Source organism: Ursus maritimus, unplaced genomic scaffold (assembly GCF_017311325.1).
Source record: "Ursus maritimus isolate PB19 unplaced genomic scaffold, ASM1731132v1 scaffold_12, whole genome shotgun sequence".
NCBI classification, from domain to species: domain Eukaryota; kingdom Metazoa; phylum Chordata; class Mammalia; order Carnivora; family Ursidae; genus Ursus; species Ursus maritimus.
The window spans coordinates 68,375,506-68,396,623 of NW_024423564.1; the positions used below are offsets into that span (position 1 = coordinate 68,375,506).

Sequence of the window (21,118 nt, forward strand, 5' to 3'; positions counted from 1 at the left end):
CCTATCCTCTATGGTTTTGATGTATTCCAGTCTCACGTCAAGGTCTTTCATCCATTTGGAGCTTATCTTTGCGTGTGGTGTGAGATAGTGGTCAAGTTTCATTCTTTTGTATATAGCTGTCCAATTTTCCCAGCACCATTTATTGAAGAGACTGTCTTTTTTCCAGTAGATGTTTTTTCCTGCTTTGTCAAAGATCAGTTGACCATAAAGTCGAGGGTCCATTTCTAGAGTCTCTTTTCTATTCCTTTGGTCTATGTGTCTGTTTTTGTGCCAGTACCATGCTGTTTTGGTGATACACAGCTTTGTAGTATAGCTTGAAATCAGGTAGCATGGTGCCCCCAGCTTTGTTTTTCTTTTTCAACATTTCCTTGGCAATTCGGGGTCTTTTCTGGTTCCACACAAATTTAAGGGCTGTTTGTTCCAGTTCTTTGAAAAATGTCATTGGTATTTTGATTGGGATGGCGTTGAAAGTGTAGATTGCTCTGGTAGCATAGACATTTTAACTGTGTTTATTCTTCCGATCCACGAGCATGGACTGTTTTTCCATCTTTTTGTGTCTTCTTCAGTGTCTTTCATCAGTGTTCTGTAGTTTCTCGAGTATAGATCCTTTATCTCTCTGGTTAAGTTTATTCCGAGATGTCTTATGGTTTTGGTAGCACCCTGTTCTTTACCTCTTAAGCCTCTCTCAACTCACCTGATCTATTTTCCATTCCTATTATCCTATTGATTTTGCCATTCATAATGTCATTAGATTCCCTGTGGTTGCTAAATTTAATGGCTTTTTTGGGATTCCTGTTCTACTTGTGAAGGTTAAATGTGAAAATCTTTGCCTTCGCTATAAATGAAAAACACTTTGTAAACTGTAAAGTAACTGTGTGTTACTAATATTGATAGTCTGCTACATTAGACATTGCTGATTGGCTTGTGTGTCACTGATTTCTCCTGGGTTTTTCTCTCTCTTATGTTTCTTTCTCTTTTGCTTATTCCTCCTTCCCCTCTGCTCATGACTTAAATGTTTCCTCAGAATTTTGTTTTTAGCACTCCTCTCATCTTAAATGATCACGTTTTCATAATTTTTGTTCCTTGGTAAGTGGGGCCATATCCCTACCTACATTAATTTTAGAAGAACCAGCAAACAGTGTAACACGGATACCATTGGGGAGCTACAGTGTGAAGAAAGAATTCTTTCTCATTATGTTTATACAGGCCTTTAGGATTCTTAAATCCTAAAAGTAGTGAGGGGCGCCTGGGTGGCTCAGTCGATTAAGCATCTGCCTTCAGCTCAGGTCATGATCCTGGGGTCCTGGGACCAAGCCCCACATCCTGGGGTCCTGGGATCAAGCCCCACATCTGGCTCCCTGCTCAGCGGGGAACCTGCTTCTTCCTGTCCTGCTCCCCCTGCTTGTGCTCTCTCTCTCTCTGTCAAACAAATAAATAAGATCTTAAAAAAAAAATAAAAGTAGAACTTAAAAACTCTTTTATGACTGAATATTTGTGCATCTTTCTTAATGCCACAGGGTTCCAAATTTTTTACCTCCTGCACTTACACATTAAGGATTTCTTGCCGCCTGGTGTTCATAAAGGATTCTGTAACTGGTAGAGCCCACAGTCCCTGTGGAAGGAGAAAACATCCAATAGACTAAGTATCCAAAGGGACTAAAATGACTCCTGAGAGCAACTTTGCCTTAGCTTATATCCTTCCCCTTGTTTGGGATACATCCTCCCTCCATCTCTCTGCCCAAAGAACTCCTATTCATCACTTATTCATCTTTTAAAATGAAGTAATACATGTATACAGATTAAAATGTCAACTACTTCTACAAACTTTAAAATAAAAAACAGTATTCCCTTGCCCCATTCCTTCACATTGCCAATTTCCACTTCTCAGAAAGAGCAGTTTTAAATTTTTAGCTGCCCTTTCTAATATGCCCTCATATTTCAAACTGACTGTTCTTTCTTGATTTTTACATTCTAAATATAATCTTATATCTTCCTACAATTGAAGATGAGCCTTTACCTCTCTAAGGATCAAACCCATTAGTATTCTTTCCCAGATAGTGCTTCTTCTTGTTTTCAATATGGATAGGCTGAGAATGTTACAAATACTTAAGTTCTGCTTCCTTTTTAACAATCCCATCTCTAAATTATTTCTCTCTTCTCACATCTCACTGTAAGTAGTAAAGAGGAACCAGGATACTCTTTCAATATTTCACTTAGATATTTCCTCAGCTAATTTCATCACTCAAAAGTTCTACCTTCCACAAAACGCTAGGGCATGAACACAATTTTGCCAACTACTTTGCCACTATATAACAAGGATCACCTTTCCTACAATTTCCACTAACACGTTCCTCATTTCCACCTGAGACATCATCAGACTGGCCTTTACCTTCCATATTTCTACCAACACACTCTGTTCAGGATTACTAAGGAGATTAGGACTTTACAAGTCTCCTCTTTTCTTTCTGGGACCTCATGAAAATCATCTTTAAAGGTCTGTTCACAGCAGCATAGGCTTTTTTAGCATGCAACTCAAAATTCTTCCAGCCTCTACCCTTTACCCGGTTCTAAAACTGCTTTCACACTTTCAGGCATTTGTTATAGTAGCACCTCACTTCTTGTACTATTTTCTGTCTTAGTGTGTTTGTGGTGCTACAGCAGAATGCCATAGACCAGGTGATTTACAAGCAAAAGAAACTTATTTCTCACAGTTCTAGAGGCTGGGAAGCCCAAGATCAAGTGATTGGTAGATTTGGTATCAAGCGAGGGCCCACTTCCAGGCTTATAGGTAGCCATCTTTTCACTGTGTCCTCCCATGGCAGAAAGAACAAGGGTTCTCATGAGAGATCTCATTCTCATTGAGTCTACAGCTTCTAATACATACATACATATGTACGTACCATGAACTTTTCTTTTCCCTTATTCTCTCAAATAGTGATATTATGATTTGAGGTTAGATCAAAAGTTAATATTTACATTATTATGACTAAATAAATATTTGTAGCACAGTCATGTAGTATACTGACTACATTTACTTTCTTAGACAACTTTTTTTCCCCTTCAGGAATTAATAATTACTTTTGTTTTTTTGTTGTTTGACTTTTAGGAAGGTTGCAGATTTTTCTGTTGTTATCATTAATTTACCCCCAAATTGTCTACCAGTAATTTTAAATCTTCATATAATATATTTGGTCACATCAAATAATATCAATTTTATTATCTTGTTAGAGACATTTCTTCCGGAACCATCTATTTTCCTATCCCTGGTTTAGATTGTTTGCTTTCTAAACCTGCTGTAGTCATGTAGATACTGCTCTTCACTATCATTCTAGGACTTCCCTTTTTCTTTCTCCTGTGTGGCCCCCTGTTTTCTGAATCCAACATCTTCCTCTCTGTGGATTTACTTTCTTGCTTTGGTGTAGTACGTTTTCCAGTAGTTTCCTCAGGTAGGGTACATGGAAGATGAATTTTCCATAGTTGATAAATTTTGCATTGCTGAATGTCTGGATTTTACCCTCACTTTTGATTGATAATCTGATAGGTATATAATTCTAGGTTGGAAGTCTTGTCCTTTTCCCTTAGAATTTTAAAGACATTTCTCCATTGTCCTCCAGCTTCCACTTGCCATTGTGAGGTATCAGGCCATTCTCATTCAGGAGAATGTCATGTCTTTTTTCTGTGGAACCATGTTTTCTTCGTCCTCATTAATCTGAAATTTCATACTGATATCACTTACTGTTGGTCTTCTAAATTTTTTTAAATCTAATCTGCTTGGAGGAGGAGTTAAGATGGAGGAGTGGTAGGGGGACCTTGGGCTTGCCTTATCCCTAGAACATAGCTAGATCTACATCAAATCATTTTGAACAACTAGGATTGATTGATCTGAGGAATAAGAAAACAGTCTGCACAATTGGGGGGAGAGAACATGGCAGATGCAAGGTTTGGAGACATAAATTGGGGGAGAGAAGGGCTACAGTGCTGTGGTGGGGAGGGAGCCTTTTCAGGGAGAGAGGGTGTGAGTGGGAGAGAGACCAATGAGTCAGGTTACCTCAAGACAGCAAGATGCCATGGTGTGGGGATCCCCTGGGTTGCACTGGGAGAGAACGTTCCCCTTCCTGGAGTACGTTTGGAAGAGGGTATATTGCCTCTCCAAGGACAAAAGACCCACCAGGCACCATTGAGTGGCTGTTTAACAACAGCAGGGGACAGACACAGGCGCAGAGAGCAGCTAACCTGGTCGCAGCTTTTGGCAGTGCTTCACTATAGATTCCAGGCACCTGCACAGCCATGGGACTGCTTTTCTGGGACAGAACACTGCTGGCCACAGTGCTGTGAGGCTCTCCTCCGAGGGAGGGGAGCACTCCGCACCTTGCCAAGTCCTTTAAGATCTGGAGTTTTGAATCCCAGCCTCCAGCCAGAGATAAAACACAGGAGAACTGTGGTGCTGGGAGTTCCAGCAGCTCCAGGCAGACAGGTTGAGGGCAGGGATCTGACAAAAGCCTGGGACACAGGAGGGGAGATTGTTACTTTTCTGTGAGGGCCTCCTGAACTGTGGTGGCCTCAAGTTCCACTCGCTGGGGGACAAGAGGGCGGGGTGACACCATCTTCCACCCCCACTTCCAGCCCCCTCCCACCAGCTCAGTCAGACTTCAGAGAGAAACACAGAGCCCCCAGGGGAGGCTGGAGTTGCTTTCACAAAACCCCTCTACCCTGCGCCTGGCAGGGGCATCTTTACTAGGGTGGGTCTGACCGTCACCCAGCACAGTGGGCCTCTCCCCCAGAGGACCAACACAGGCCCTCTGCATGTACCAAGTCTGTTGACCATAGAGTGCTCCAAAGCGTCCCCTTCAGTTCTGGTAGAAATAGGACAAGGCTTTTTATTTATTTATTTTTTCCTTTTGGAATCAGGCTTATAGTTTTTTGTTCATTTGTTAGTTGGTTTGTTTCTTTTTCTCATTTTTTGGATCAGGCTTTTTTTTTTTTTTTTTTTTTTTTTAAGAGAAGGGGAGGGAGGAAAGAGGGAGAGGGAGAGAGAGAATCCTAAGCAGGTTCTATGCACAGCACCTAGCCCAACACTGGGCTTGAGCTCACGATCCTGAGATCTCGACTTGAGCCGAAATCAAGAACCCAGTGCTTAACTGACTGAGCCATGCAGGCGCCCTGAGCCACCCAGGCACCCCTCCTTCTTTCTTTCTTTTTCTTTGGAATCAGGCTTAGAGTTTTTTGTTTATCTCTTTATTTGCTTTTTTGTCCCTTTTCCTTTTCTCTTTTCTTGGATCAGGCTTTTTTTTTTTTTTTTTTTCAAAACATACCTAATTAAAGCATACCTAAAATTAAAGCATACCTAATTAAAGGTCCAGACACTCCCCACTGCAAGCAAGGAGGAACTCTGCAGAGGACTGGCCTGTGGGAAAGAGTAAGCAAAACACAACAGCAGAATGCTCACAGCATACACCAGAAACACTTCCAGAATGCCAGGCCCTGGACAGTGTATAACCCCTTAATACTCTTACTCTTAATATAGTATTTCTCCCAGGAGCAGACACATAACAAGCTTTCATAACACACAAAAGACAGACACCTAGGGGCGCCTGGGTGGCACAGCGGTTAAACGGCTGCCTTCGGCTCAGGGCGTGATCCCGGCGTTATGGGATCGAGCCCCACATCAGGTTCCTCCGCTATGAGCCTGCTTCTTCCTCTCCCACTCCCCCTGCTTGTGTTCCCTCTCTCGCTGGCTGTCTCTATCTCTGTCAAATAAATAAATAAAATCTTAAAAAAAAAAAAAAAGTTTAAAAAAAAAAAAAGACACCTAGACATGACAAGATAGAGGAATTCTCCCCAAAAGAAAGATCAAGAAGAGATAGGCTGGTGATGGGTATTAAGGAGGGCACATATTGCGTGGTGCACTGGGTGTTATACACAAGTAATGAATCATGGAACTTTATATCAGAAACTAGGGATGTACTGTATGGTGACTAACATAATAAAAAAATATTATTATTAAAAAAAAAGATCAAGAAGAAATCACAGCCAGGGATTTGCTCATAACAGATATAAGCAATATATCTGAACAAGAATTTAGAACAACAGTTATGAGAATACTAGCTGGGATTGAAAGAACCATAGAAAACACCAGAGAAACCATTGCTTCAGAGATAAAAGACTTAAAAACTAGTCAGGCCAAAATAAAAAATGCTATAACTGAGATGCAAAGCTGACTAGATGTAAAAGACAAAACTATGGAAAATAATGAAACTGAAAGGAGGAGGGAAAGAAACCTATTTGAGCACAAATATAGACTTAGGGAATTCAGTGATTCCACAAAGCACAATAATATCCATATCATAGAAGTCCCAGAAGACAAAGAGCAGGAAAGGGGGCAGAAGATTTATTTGAACAAATTATAGCTGAGAACTTCCCTAATCTGGGAAGGAAACAGGCATTCAAGGCCAAGAGGCACAGAGAACTCCCCTCAAGATCAACAAAAATAGCTTAACACCAAGACATATCAGAGTGAAACTTGTGAAATACAAAGATAAAGAGAATTCTGAAAGCTGCTAGGGACAAAAAGTCCCTAACCTACAAGGGTAGACACAAAAGGCTGGCAGCAGACCTGCCCACATAAACTTGGCAGGCCAGAAAAGAGTGGCATGTTATATTCAACAGGCTAAGTGGGAAAAATATGCAGCCAAGAATACTTTATTCAGCAAGGCTGTCATTCAGAATAGGAGAGAGAAAGGATTTCCAAGACAATCAAAAACTAAAGGAGTTCATGAACACTGAATCAGCTCTGCAAGAAATATTAAAGGGGCTTCCCTTTGAACAGGAAAGAGAAACCAAAAGCAAAAAAGACTAAAAAGGAACAATCTATAGGAACAGTGGCTTTACAGGTAATACAATGGCACTAAATTCATATCTATCAATAATTACTGTCAAGGTAAATGGACTTAATGCTTCAATCAAAACACATACAGTATCAGAGTGGATTAAAAAACAACAACAACCAAGACCCATTGATATGCTGCTTATAGGAGACTCATTTTAGACTCAAAGACACTCTAAATTGAAAGTGAGTTGGTAAAGAACAATCTGTCATGCTAATGGTCATCAAAAGAAATTTAGAGTAGACATCCTTATATTAGACAAATTAGATTTTATAACAGAGACTGTAATAAGAGATGGAGAAGGGAACTATGTCATAATAAAGGGGCCTATCCAACAAGAAGATCTAACAATTATAAATATTTATGCTTCCAACTTGGGAGCAAAATATATAAATCAATAATAACAAATTTAAAGAAACTCATTGATAATAATACAACAATTGGGACGCCTGGGTGGCTCAGTCATGTAAGCATCTGCCTTTGGCTCAGGTCATGATCCCAGGCTCCTGGGATCAAGTCTTGCATGAGGCTCTTTGCTTGGTGCAGAGCCTGCTTCTCTTTCTGCCTGCTGCTCCCCCTGCTTGTGCTCTCTCTCTCTTTCTGACAAATAAATAAAATCTTTAAAAAAATGTTTTTTAAAGATAATAATACAATAATTGTAGGGACTTTATTACCCCACTCACAGCAGAATACACATTCTTTTCAAATGCACATGGAACATTCTACAGAATAGATCACATACTGGGTCACAAATCAGGCCTCAACTGGTACAAAAAGATTGAGATCATACCATGCATATTTTCAGACAACAACACTATGAAACTTGAAGTCAATCACAAGAAAAAATTTGGAAAGATCACAAAATACATGGAGGTTAACGAATGTCCTACTAAAGAATGAATGGATTAACCAGGAAATTAAAGACATTAAAAAATACATGGAAGCAAATGAAAATGAAAATATGACAAGTCCAAAACCTTTGGGATGCAGCAAAGGCTGTCCTAAGAGGGACGTATATAGCAATACAGGCCTTCCTCAAGAAGCAAGAAAAATCTCCAAATACACAACCTTACACTTAAAGGAGCTGGAAAAAGAACAGCAAATAAAGCCTAAAGCCAGCAGAAGAAGGGAAATAATTAAGAGAGCAGAATTCAATAATATAGAAATAAAAAAAAAGAACATATCAACAAGAGCGGTTCTTTGAAAGAATTAACAAGATTGATAAACCCCTAGCCAAACTTATAAAAAAGAAAAGAAAAAGGGCCCACATAAGATCATGAATGAAAGAGAAGAGATCACGGGGCGCCTGGGTGGCACAGCGGTTAAGCGTCTGCCTTCGGCTCAGGGCGTGATCCTGGTGTTCCGGGATCGAGTCCCACATCAGGCTCTTCCGCTATGAGCCTGCTTCTTCCTCTCCCACTCCCCCTGCTTGTGTTCCCTCTCTCGCTGGCTGTCTCTATCTCTGTCGAATAAATAAATAAAATCTTTAAAAAAAAAAAAAGAAAGAAAGAAAGAGAAGAGATCACAATCAACACTGCAGAAGTACAAACAACTATAAGAGAATATTATGAACAATTATATACCAACAAATTAGGCAATCTGGAAGAAATGGATAAATTCCTGGAAACATTTTATCCAAAAATGGATAAAAAACTGAAACAGGAAGAAAGAGAAAATCTGAACAGACCCATAACCAGCAAAGAAATTGAATCAGTAATCAAAAACCTCCCAACAAACAAGAGTCCAGGGCTGGATGGGTTCCCAGGGGAATTCTACCAAACATTTAAAGAAGTAATACCTATTCTTTTGAAACTGTTCCCCACAATAGAAATGGAACAAAAACTCCCAGACTCATTCTATGAGGCCAGCATTACCTTGATTCCAAAACCAGACAAAAACCCCACTAAAAGGAAGAATTACAGACCAATATCCTTGATGAACATGGATGCAAAAATTCTCAACAAGATACTAGCTAGTTGAATCCAACAGAACATTAAAAGGATTATTCACCACGATCAAGTGGGATTTATTCCTGGGCTGTGGGGTGGTTCAACACCCACAAATCAATCAAGGTATGATACACCACATTAATCAAAGAAAGGATAAGAACAATATGGTCCTCTCAGTAGATGCAGAAAAAGCATTTGACAAACTACAACATCCTTTCTTGATAAAAAAAAAAAAAAAAAAACCTCAAGAAAGTAGGGATAGAGGGAACATATCTCAACATCATAAAGGCCATGTACGGAAGACCCACAGCTAATACCGTCCTCAATGGGGAAAAACAGAGAGCTTTTCACTTAAGGTCAGAACCACGACAGAGATGTCTACTCTCACCACTGTCGTTCAACATAGTACTGGAAGTCCTAGCCTCCACAATCAGACAACAAAAAGAAAGAAAAGGCACGCAGATCAGTAAGAAGGAAGTCAAACTTTCACTATTTGCAGATGACATAATACTCTATGTAGAAACCCCCAAAGACTCCACCAAAAAGTTGCTAGAAAGGATACAGGAATTCAGCAAAGTTGCAGGATATAAAATCAATGTACAGAAACCTGTTGCATTTCTAGTTGGTACAGCCACTCTGGAAAACAGTGTGGAGGTCCCTTAAAAAGTTAAAAATTGAGCTACCCTATGATCCAGCCATTGCACTGCTGGGTGTTTACCCCAAAGATACAGACGTAGTGAAGAGAAGGGCCATATGCACCCCAATGTTCATAGCAGCAATGTCCACAATAGCTAAATCGTGGAAGGAGCCGAGATGCCCTTCAACAGATGACTGGATTAAGAAGTTGTGGTCCAGGGGCGCCTGGGTGGCACAGCGGTTAAGCGTCTGCCTTCAGCTCAGGGCGTGATCCCGGCGTTGTGGGATCGAGCCCCACATCAGGCTCCTCCACTATGAGCCTGCTTCTTCCTCTCCCACTCCCCCTGCTTGTGTTCCCTCTCTCGCTGGCTGTCTCTATCTCTGTCAAATAAATAAATAAAATCTTTAAAAAAAAAAAAAAGAAGTTGTGGTCCATATATACAATGGAATATTACTCAGCTATCAGAAAGAACGAATTCTCAAAATTTGCTGCAACGTGGACGGCACCAGAGGAGATAATGCTAAGTGAAATAAGCAGAGAAAGACAACTATCATATGGTTTCTCCCATCTATGGAACATAAGAACTAGGAAGATCGGTAGGAGAAGAAAGGGATAAAGAAAGGGGCGGTAATCAGAAGGGGGAATGAAACATGAGAGACTGTGGACTATGAGAAACAGACTGAGGGCCTCAGAGGGGAGGGGAGTGGGGGAATGGGATAGACCGGTGATGGGTAGTAAGGAGGGCACATATTGCATGGTGCACTGGGTGTTATACGCAACTAATGAATCATCGAGCCTTACATCGGAAACCGGGGATGTACTGTATGGTGACTAACATAATATAATAAAAAATCGTATATATATTTTAAAAAATCATTAAAATTAATTAATTAAAATAACTAAGAAAAGAACAATGAAAAAAGAAAAAAAAGTGTTGAATTCTCCAACTAAAAAAAAAAAAGAAAAAAAGAAACCTGTTGCATTTCTGTACACACATAATAAAGCAGCAGAAGGAGAAATGAAGGAATCGATACCATTTACAGTTGCACCAAAACCCATAAGATACGCAGGAGTAAACCTAATCAAAGAGGTAAAAGATCTATACTCTGAAAACTATAGAACACTTATGAAAGCAGTTGGAGAAGACTCAAAGAAATGGAAAAACATTCCATGCTCATGGATTGTAATAACAAACATTGTTAAAATGTCTATACTGTCCAAAGCAATCAACATATTCAATGCAATCGCTATGAAAATACCACCAGCATTTTTCACAGACCTAAAGCAAATAATTCTAAAATTTGTATGGAACCAGAAATGACCCAAATAGCCAAAGTAGTGTTGAAAAAGAGAACCAAAGCAGGAGGCATCAGAATTCCAGGCTTCAAGCTGTATTACAAAGCTGTCATCATCAAGACAGTAGGCTGCTGGCACAAAAACAGACACATAGATCAATGGAACAGAACAAGAGAACCCAGAAATGGACTCTCAACTCTATGGTCAACTGATTCTTGACAAAGCAGGAAAGAATATCCAATGGAAAAAAAAAGACAGTCTCTTCAAAAAATGGTGTTGGGAAAGCGGGATAGCAACATGCAGAAGAATGAAACTGAACCATCTTCTTACTCCATACACAAAAATAAGTTCAAAATGGATGAAAGACCTAAACGTGAGACAGGAAACCATCAAAATCCTAGAGGAGAACACAGGCAGCAGCCTCTTTGACCTCGACTACAGCAGCTTCTTACTAGACACATCTCCAGAGGCAAGGGAAACAAAAGCAAAAATGAGCTATTGGGACTTCATCAAGCTAAAAAGCTTCTGCATAGTGAAGCAAGTAATCAACAAAACTAAAAAGCAAGTGACAGAATAGGAAAAGATATTCGCAAATGACAGATAAAAGGCTGGTATCCAAAATCTATAAAGAACTTATCAAAAACTCAAGACCTAAAAAATAAATAATTCAGTTAAGAAATGGGCAGAAGACATGAACAGACATTTCTCCAAAGAAGACATACAAATGGCTAACAGACACATGAAAAGATGCTCAACATCACTCATCATCAGGGAAATACAAATCAACACTACAATGAGATATCACCTCATACCAGTCAGAATGGCTAAAATTAACATCACAGGAAACAGAGATATTGGTGAGGATGCAGAGAAAGGGGACTGTTGGTGGGAATGCAAGCTGATGCAGCCACTCTGGAAAATAGTATGGAGGTGCCTCAAAAAGTTAAAGATAGAACTACAGTAGGACCAGCAATTGCAAAACTAAGTATTTATCCAAAGGATACAAACCTACTGATTTGAAGGGGCACATGTACCCCAGTGTTTATAGCAGCACTATCTGGAAAGAACCCAGATGTCCATCAGCAGATAAATGGATAAAGAAGATGTGGTATATAATATATACAATGGAATAATACTCAGCCACCAAAAAGAATGAAATCTTGCCATTTGCAACGACATGAATGGAGCTAGAGTGTGTTATGCTAAGTGAAATAAGTCAGTCAGAGAAAGACAAATACCTTATGATTTTACTCATATGTGGAATTTAAGAAACAAAACAGATGAACACAGGGGAAGGGAGAGAAAAATAAGATAAAAACTGAGATGGAGGTAAACCATAAGAGGCTCTTAACTATAGAAAACAAACTGAGGGTTACTGGAGGGGAGATGGGTGGAGGGGATGGGCTAAATGGATGATGGGCATTAAGGAGGGCACATGTTGTAATGAGCACTGGATGTTCTTTGTAAGTGATGAATATATAAATTTCTACTCCTGAAACAAAAAAGAAAGAAAAGAAAGAAAAAAGGAAAGAAATTAATTTTTAAAATCTAATCTGCTTGGGTACCTGGCTGGCTCAGTCAGTAGAGCGTGTGACTTTTAGTCTCAGGGTTGTATGTTTGCACCTCACATTAGGTGTATAGATTACTAAAAATAAATAAATACATAAATAAACTTTAAAAATCTAATTTGCTTAACACTCAGTAGGCCTTCTCAAATGGGAAACTTACATCTTTTAATTTGAGATATTTTCTTGAACTTTTTTTTTTCATTTCCTCACCTTTATTTTCTTTTTGTCTGGAACCACTTCTGTTATTTGGATATTAGCTTCTAGGTTTCTATGTAACAGACTTAGAGGACAAACAGTCTAGATCAGGGATAAGAAAATAGAGGGCTTCAAAGGGATGTCTCCAAGAAGATAGTAAAATTCCTAGATTATTTCATGTGACTGAACATACTAAATGGAGGTTGATTCTCTAATTTTATTATTTTTTTCTCTCATTGTTTTCCTGTGTTTTTGTCTTTCGTCTTCCAGGTTTCTTCAGTTTTATCTTTCAACCATCTTTATTAATTTTTAAAAAGATTTTATTTATTTATTTAAGACACAGTGAGAGGGATAAAGAGAACATGGCAGGGGGAAGGGACAGAAGGAGAGGGAGAAGCAGACTCCCCACTGATCAGAGAGCCTGATGCAGGGCTAGATCCCAGGACCCTGGGATCACAGGCTGAGCTGAAGGCAGACACTTAACCAACTGAGCTACCCAGGTGCCCCATCAATCATCGGATTAATTTTTAATCAATTTTTATCATCATATTTTTAATTTCCAAGAGCCCATTTTTGTTGTTTCATCCTGCACTATTTTCGTAGATGCAGTATCTTCTCGCTTTGAGAATATCAATTGCAAAGGTTTTTTTTCTTTTTCTGTCATCTCTGCCTTTTTTTGTATTTCCTCCAAATTTTTCTCTCTGTTTTCTTTGTTCTCTGTCCTTTATGTAAGATGCTTTCTTCGTATATCTAGTGTTTCTTAGTTGTCCATTCCTATTTCAGAGTAACACTTAAGAGCTAAAAGGAAGCTCTGTGTGTGTGTGTGTGTGTGTGTGTGTGTGTGTGTGTGTGTGTGTGTCCTTGTTAATTAGTCAGTTTAACTGAGGATCTGGCTGGGCTTTTTCAGTGGAGAGCCACAACTACGTTATCTGCCATGTTTTCCCCCCTTGGGCTGATTTCCAGAGATGAATCCTCCAGTCTCTTGTCTCTGAGTTATAAATCTGTCACAGTCTTCTTAGAACCAAGTGGGGAAAGAGGGTTGGGTTAGGGTGTATCCATTTGTTCAATATGCATATCTTCCCTAATCTCTCAGTTTTTATTAGTATGGATACCCCACTGTTGGCTGTGCATAATATTTCTAATCCAGAGCCTGTCTGAATCAACCTTCCCAGTGAGTAAAGCTCTGGTCTTCTTCCAGTAGAGGGAAGGAGCAGGCACTCAGCTACCCTGAATAGAGGGGGAACTCTGCAAGCCTGAGACCTTTGACAAACTTCTAACGAGTTTTACTAATTTCAGCCCCACCTTCAGCAGGGTTCTGCAGCATGAATCAGTTTTGCTTCTGGGCTTTCCTAACTGCTGGTAGAGGTTTCAGCTTTGTTCTGCTAAGTCAGCTATCACTCATCCACACGCTTTCCAGATTCTAAAATTTTGTGGCTGTTCTCTTTTATCTCTCCTATTCTCTGTGTCTGTGTGAGTTTATGCCTTTTTTTATCCTTTTATTTTCATTTTAGTGAGGTTTCAGAAGTAAGTAGTGATTAGCTACCTTTAACCAGAATTAACTCATGTTTATTCTTCAAATTCAAATGTTTCCTTTCTATAACTTCTCCTGACCCCGCATGCAGAATTCATTGCTCCATTATGTATAGTCTCATAGGATTTTATGTATGTCTATGATAGCATTTGCCATTCTTTATTTTAATTATTACTTGGGTGAATCCTAACTATAATTCTCCTGAGAGTCATCATAATATAATGCTATTTTATTACATAGTTTTATAGTTTATATTTCATGGTAGATTTTTAAAACTGAGCCAATAGGGATGAATTTTCACCATCTTCAGACAGTATCTGAAATTGAGGCTAAAAAATGGCCTTTAAGACATTCCTATTTGAGTTTAAGGGGCCTTGAAATAGTGTTTCTAAGTACCTCTGTCCAAAGATGTAGCATCATCCCAAAGGATTTTTAATTTAAGATACTCTGCAGCCAGGCTTATTGCTGATTTGAGGTTGAGAATATATCTGGCTCAGCTACATAGCCAACCTTGAAAAGAAGAGGCAGCTTTGCTTTAAAAAAAGGGTGAGATGGTAAGAGAAACAGCCATTGGTTATATGGAATATGTGATACTCTGCTACATTGACAGAGAAGATCCAAGAATGTGATAGTTTTAAGGCATCATGGTTGATCAGCAGCATCAAAATCCAGGCTGAAATAAACTATTTTTCTTGGAAAAAGGAAATACTAAAATTCTGTTATGTGCCAAGTAATATGCTGAGCCTTTTACAAATGTTATTTCATTTCATTCTCACAATATCCCTACAAAGTAGTCGTTTTTATGCTGTCAGTTTTACAGTTGTGGGATTTAAAGTTCAAAAACTCCAAGGTCAACTAATCAAAAATTGATATCTTTTCTGAGCACCTCCCTGCTGACCCCTGTCCTTCTGCTAAGTGCCCTTCCTATATGCTGCTATTGTACCCTGAACGTATCTTGTTTTTTAATATTTTATTTATTTATTTTAGAGAGAGAGTGAGAGAGAGAGAGCACAAGCCAGGGGGGAGAGGTGGAGGGAGGAGCAGACTCCCCACTGAGCAGGGAGCCCAACACGGGATTCAATCCTGGTACCCCGGGATCATGACCTGAGCCAAACGCAGATACTTAACTGACTGTGCCACCCAGGTGCCCCACCATGAACATATCTTTATCTTAACATTCATCTTGGGGCACCTGGGTGGCTCAGTCGGTTAAGTGTCTGCCTGTGGCTCAGGTCACTGTCCCAGGGTCCTGGGATCGAGCCCCACATTGGACTCCCTGCTCAGCCAGGAGTCTCCTTCTCCCTCTCCCTCTGCCACTTCCCCTACTTGTGTTCTCTCACTCTCTCATTCTATGTCAAATAAGTAATAAATAAAATCTTTAAAAAAAATAACACTCATCTTATTCGAAGGACATTATGTTTATGTATCTATCTCCCCCATTAGACAGCTCCTCAAGGGTTGGAACAATGTCTTATTCTCCAGTAGGAGAATAGGCCTTCAACATAGAAAGCTCTCAATGAATAATATGTTCGACTACAAATCTGAGCTCAGAATTCAAGCCCAAATCTGTTTCATTCATCATTACAGGCACACATCCAGATATCCAGATAATCACTGCATTAAGGAAGTTTTGGAGAGGAAAAATAAGCCATTTCTGAAAACTTTAGCAGATTTGATATTTTATATTGAGAAAAGCTGATGTTTTGGGAACTTTTCCTACCAACCAAAAATGAAAGAAAAGAGTAGCCCGAAAAATCAAAGCTGACACATACATCAGAGGAAAGATATCAAGAATGTTGATTGCTTTATTTCCAGGGGCCTTATGGGTGTGCATCATTTTAAATCCTCATTGCAAACTGGAGGAAAAGTCCTGTTGGCTACAGCAGCTGCAGAAGTGGAGTGACCTGGATGTCTGTCCCCTGGAGGATGGGAACTATGGGCATGAGCTGCCCAACATCACCAATGCACTTCCCCAGAATGCCAGTCACAGCCCAGGTGAGCCATTATAGCCTTCTAGGGTCTTTGTGCCTGGAACTCCAAAAGGTGGAAGGGTGAAGCTCTAGAACAAAGGTGGCCAGACAGTTGGCTATCAGTATTGTCATCCTCAATTATAAAAGCCTGTCCTTTTGTTTATCTTGAATTGCCATGCCTTAAATAAGGGTAAGCTCTTTATCTTTGACACTGGGGATTCTGTGTCTTTTTCCATATCTAGAGTGTCCTTACAGTGCCCACCATAAATTCCTGGAGCCTTCTGCATGAATCCTCTTTACCTTTCAAGTTCTTCATGACTAATGGATCTTTGCCTCAGTTGGGGTTGGTTTTAGCTTAGAAGGCCTACCTCAAGGGAAGGATGGAAGGCCTGCAAAAAACAGCATTTCTTTCTTTCTTTATTTACTTATTTGTTTTTAAAAACAGCTTTTAAAAATGCCTTGATAATTGCTTTTCTTACTTTTCTCTGTTTTCCTCAAATTTTTTATACTTTGGATTTTATATATTTATATACTTTGGATTATATATATTTTATATATTTTGGATTAACTTCCCAAATTACGGCTAGGACTCTTGTCCCATTTTAAGACAAATCTAGTACAGTGATACTGTACCCTCTGCCTTGTGAGCCCTTGGCCTGCAGATATCACGGAGCATCAGCATTCACGTCAGTTTTAATTCATCTAACTCAAGCTGTTTGCTGTTGGCAACTGACTGCTCTTTATCCCATTGGGAACCTGTATTGGTAGGAGATTTTTTTCCAGACATTGATTTTACAGGTGGTCCCTTCTATTTTAAGTGATAAATCAGGTATTTTTAAGCTCAAGGAGAAAATCATTTAAATTATTGTTTTGGCCAGGTCTTCTTCTACTGTACCATAACTGATTATCAGTATATTTAAAGCAACTAAGGTAACAGGAGTTTGAAAAGGCTACAGTTTTGCCACTTCTTTAAGCTGCCCGTTACTGGCACCCATCTAACCTCCACAACACACCATCCCTTTAGTACTGGTTTTGGATTGATGTAGAGAGTCAAGTGCATATAAAGACGTGTCTCCAGTCTGGCAGTTTCTTCCTTATCATGGTGGTTACTTGTTGTTACTGGTTCTCATTTGAGGATGTTGCTTCTCCTGCAGTCTTCTCAAGTTGTGGCTGATTCAGCTCCCACATCTCTATACCTAATGGAGTAATAGGCATCCCACTTGTTCTTCATTGCCTTTTCTATATCATTGTCCTTTCTTCCTTCCTAAAATACTGTCTGCTACCCTTCTGGTTTTGGTCATTTGTAGACCTCTGGGTCAGTGCCCCTCATTCCTTGAAGATTTTTGGCTGTTGGCTCAGTAACACTGCTTTCTGTCACTGCTTCTGTCATAATTCTTGACAATTTCAGAAGCCACACAGATGATCCTTCCGACATCCTAGCCTCTCAGTTCTTTGACTTCCTCTCTTTAATAGTCTCATCTTCCCACGTAATTGAGCCATACAATCCCAAGATCATACCCTAAACCTTGTCATTGCCAATAACTATACCTTCTTCCTAATCTCAGTTTCAGGCAGCTCTAAATACCATCATCGGTCTTGCTAACTTATTTTCTTTAGTATCCTGATTCCAATAATTGTTTGACCTACTGGGACTTTGGATCCTACCAATTTTTCATGCTCCTGGTAGCCTGTTTTCCTCATCTTCATTAGATTCCTTGGTGAGTCATTATAATCACTCCCTCGCATACACACTCAACCTCCTCTTTCCCTTTACTTCATGCAGATAGCAAAACACTAACCTTAGTAGTTCAGTCTCGCTCTCTAATTCCTCAGTGTTCATGCCCACACAGCTGAACATGGTGAAAAGAAACACAAGCATGGTAACTGGTCTTACTTTATGACCACTGATTTCAAATGGGTCCATAGTATTGTCCAGACATCCACCACATTTCCCTAATCCTTAAATGCCTTCTTTCACTCTTCTAAATTACTATTTCTTATGTCTTCCTGAAAACTTCTATTTCCTCCCCTTCCTCACTTCCAGCTGATAACCTTGCTTCCTATTCACTGAGAATATAGAAGCCATCACAAGATAATTTCCAAGACACTCACTACATCTGCCTCTGTGCCCATCCAGTATTCCTCTTCCCCTGTTTTTATTTTTGCTTCTAAGCCCAAGCCCACTACCTGTTCTCAAGATCTTATTCCTTTTCTTTTATCCAGGACATCACTCCAGGAATTATCTTCTCTCTCTCCTGCTTCACAAATTTTCGTGAGTTATTCCTGAGTATACAAGTACATTGCTTTCTCTCTCAACACAAAACAAAACAGACACACTCATGTTGTTCCCATATGCCTCTCTGGCTACCACCCTGTTTCCTGAGGTAATAGAAGTAAGTGTGGATTAAGAAAAGTAATTTAAAAGTATATTACGTATTTATCATCTCTACTTCAGCTCATATTCTCTGTTGAACTCACTCTGGTCAACTTTCATCCCTCCACTATTGAAACTGCTCTTGTATGGGTCACTGATGCTAAACATGGCCAAATCTAGTGACTGATTTTCATAATCTTTTTTTTTTTAAGATTTTATTTATTTATTTGACAGAGAGAGACAGCCAGCAAGAGAGGGAACACAAGCAGGGGGAGTGGGAGAGGAAGAAGCAGGCTCCCAGCGGAGCAGGGAGCCGGATGCGGGGCTGGATCCCAGCATCCTGGAATCACGCTCTGAGCCGAAGGCAGACGCTTAATGACTGAGCCACCCAGGCGCCCCTGTCAGTCATAATCTTAGTTGACCTATCAGTAGTATTTGTTACAATTATTTACTTTCTCCTTGAAACACTTTTTCATGTTATTTCCAAGACACTATTGGTTCTGCTCTTACTTCATTGGTTCCTCCTTCTCAGCCTCCTTTACTGTCTCCTCCCTACTTCCTAACCTAAAATGTTAAGAGTGCCTAGGGCTCAGTCATCAGACCACTTCCCTCTGTATACATACTCCCTTGGTAATTGCATTGATTTGATAATCATCTGTATACTAACTATTCCCAAATTTATATCACCTTGACCAGATTTTAACTTCCAACTCCAGACTTGTATGCTCAACTGCCTTTTCAATATCTCCACTTAGATTTCTTATCTATCAAGCCCCACCTAAACCTGCTCCTCCTGTAGTCTTCCCTATCTCCATGTATGGCAAGTTTGTTTTAAAAACCATGGAGTCATTCTTGATTCTTTTTCTCTCTCACTTAAGATCTAAACCATGAGCAAATCCTATTGGCTTTACCTTCAGAATGCATCCAGAATTCATATATTTTTTCTTTTTTTTCTAATTTTTATATAAATTCTACTTAGCTAACATACCGTACAATATTGGTTTCATGAGTAGAATTCAGGGGCGCCCGGGTGGCTCAGTCATTAAGCATCTGCCTTCGGCTCAGGGCGTGATCCCAGGGTCCTGAGATCAAGCCCCGCATCGGGCTCCCTGCTCTGCTGGGAGCCTGCTTCTTCCTCTCCCACTCCCCCTGCTTGTGTTCCCTCTCTCACTGGCTGTCTCTCTCTTTGTCAAATAAATAAATAAAATATTTTTTTTAAAAAAAGGAGTAGAATTCAGTGATTTTATCACTTACATACAACACCCAGTGCTCATCCCAACAAGTGCCCTCCTTAATACCCATCACCCTTCTAGCCCATCCTCCACCCCCTCCCTCCATCACCCCTCAGTTTGTTCTCTGTCTGTAAGAGTCTCTTTTAGTTTGTTTCCCTCTCTCTTTTTACTTTTTTCCCCTGCCTCCCATATGTTCATCTGTTTTGTTTCTTAAATTCCACATATGAGTAAAATCATATGGTATTTGTTTTTCTCTGACTGACTTATTTCACTTAGCATAATACCCTCTAGGTCCATCCACATCATTGCCAGTGGCAAGATTTCACTCTTTTTGATGGCTGAGTAATATTGCATTGTATATATAGAGAGCGTGCATCTTCTTTACCTATTCCTCAGTTGATGGACATTTGGGCTCTCCCCACAGTTTGGCTGTTGTGGATAGTGCTACTATATATAAACATCGGGGTGCATGTGCCCTTCGTATCTGTATTTGTGTACCTTTGAGAAAATACCTACTAGTGCAATTGCTGGGTCATAGGGTAGTTCTATTTTTAACTTTTTGAGGAACCTCCAAACTGTTCTCCAGAGTGGCCACAGCAGTTTGCATTCCCACCAACAGTGCAAGAGGGTTCCCCTTCCTCTGATCCTTGCCAACATCTGTTGTTTCTTATGTTATTACTTTTAGCCATTTTGACAAGTGTGAGATGGTATCTCACTGTGGTTTTGATTTGTAGTTCCCTGATGATGAGTGATGTTGAGCATTTTTGCAGGTGTCTTTTAGCCATCTGGATGTCTTCTTTGGAAAAGTGTCTCTTCATGTCTTCTGTCCATCAGAATCCATATATTCTTACTACCTCTACTGCTTATTACTCTGGCCAACTTGCCATCATTTTCCACAAATTATTGCAGTGACCTCCTAACTGCCCCTCCTGCTCTGCCCTTCCACCTCATGGTCTGTTCTCAATACTGCTGCCAGTTATCCTTTTAAAAAGCAGGTCACATCATATACTTCAACAGCTCAAAGCCCTCCAGTGGCTTCTCATCTTTCACTCATGACCTGTGAGGTACTCAATGATCTGGCTTCCTAGTATCTCTCTGACCTCATCTCCTATGATTTTTCTGCTTGCTCATTCCATTCTAAGTACACTGGCCTCCTCACTACCCTCAAACACTCCAAATATGTACCCACCTCAGGATTTTAGCATTTGCTATTCCTTTTGCCTGGAATGCTCTTTTCCCTTAGTTATCTCTAAGGCTTGAAGTCTCTCTTCAAATGTTACCTTATTAGACACCATTCTATATAAAACAGTAACTCCCACCCAACACCAGGTTGCCTTTCTCCCTAATTTTGCTTTAGTCTTTTCTATAGCACTCATAACCATCTGATATATCTGGTATACTATATATTTATTCAACTATCTCTGCCCATTTAAATGTAAAGTTCCATGAAGGCAGGGACTTTATATATCCTCGGCACCTAGA

The 21,118-nt window shown here is 39.9% G+C and overlaps 1 protein-coding gene across 1 annotated transcript in view; it reads left to right on the forward strand.

Annotated features, from left to right (window-relative positions):
• ZSWIM5 (zinc finger SWIM-type containing 5) overlaps positions 1-21,118 on the forward strand; it is a 197,658-nt gene that overhangs the window by 145,442 nt on the left and 31,098 nt on the right. The window contains exon 5 of the mRNA XM_040627363.1: positions 15,876-16,055. Within this exon, the coding sequence (XP_040483297.1) occupies positions 15,876-16,055 (180 nt within the window). The remainder of the gene's footprint in view (positions 1-15,875; positions 16,056-21,118) is intronic.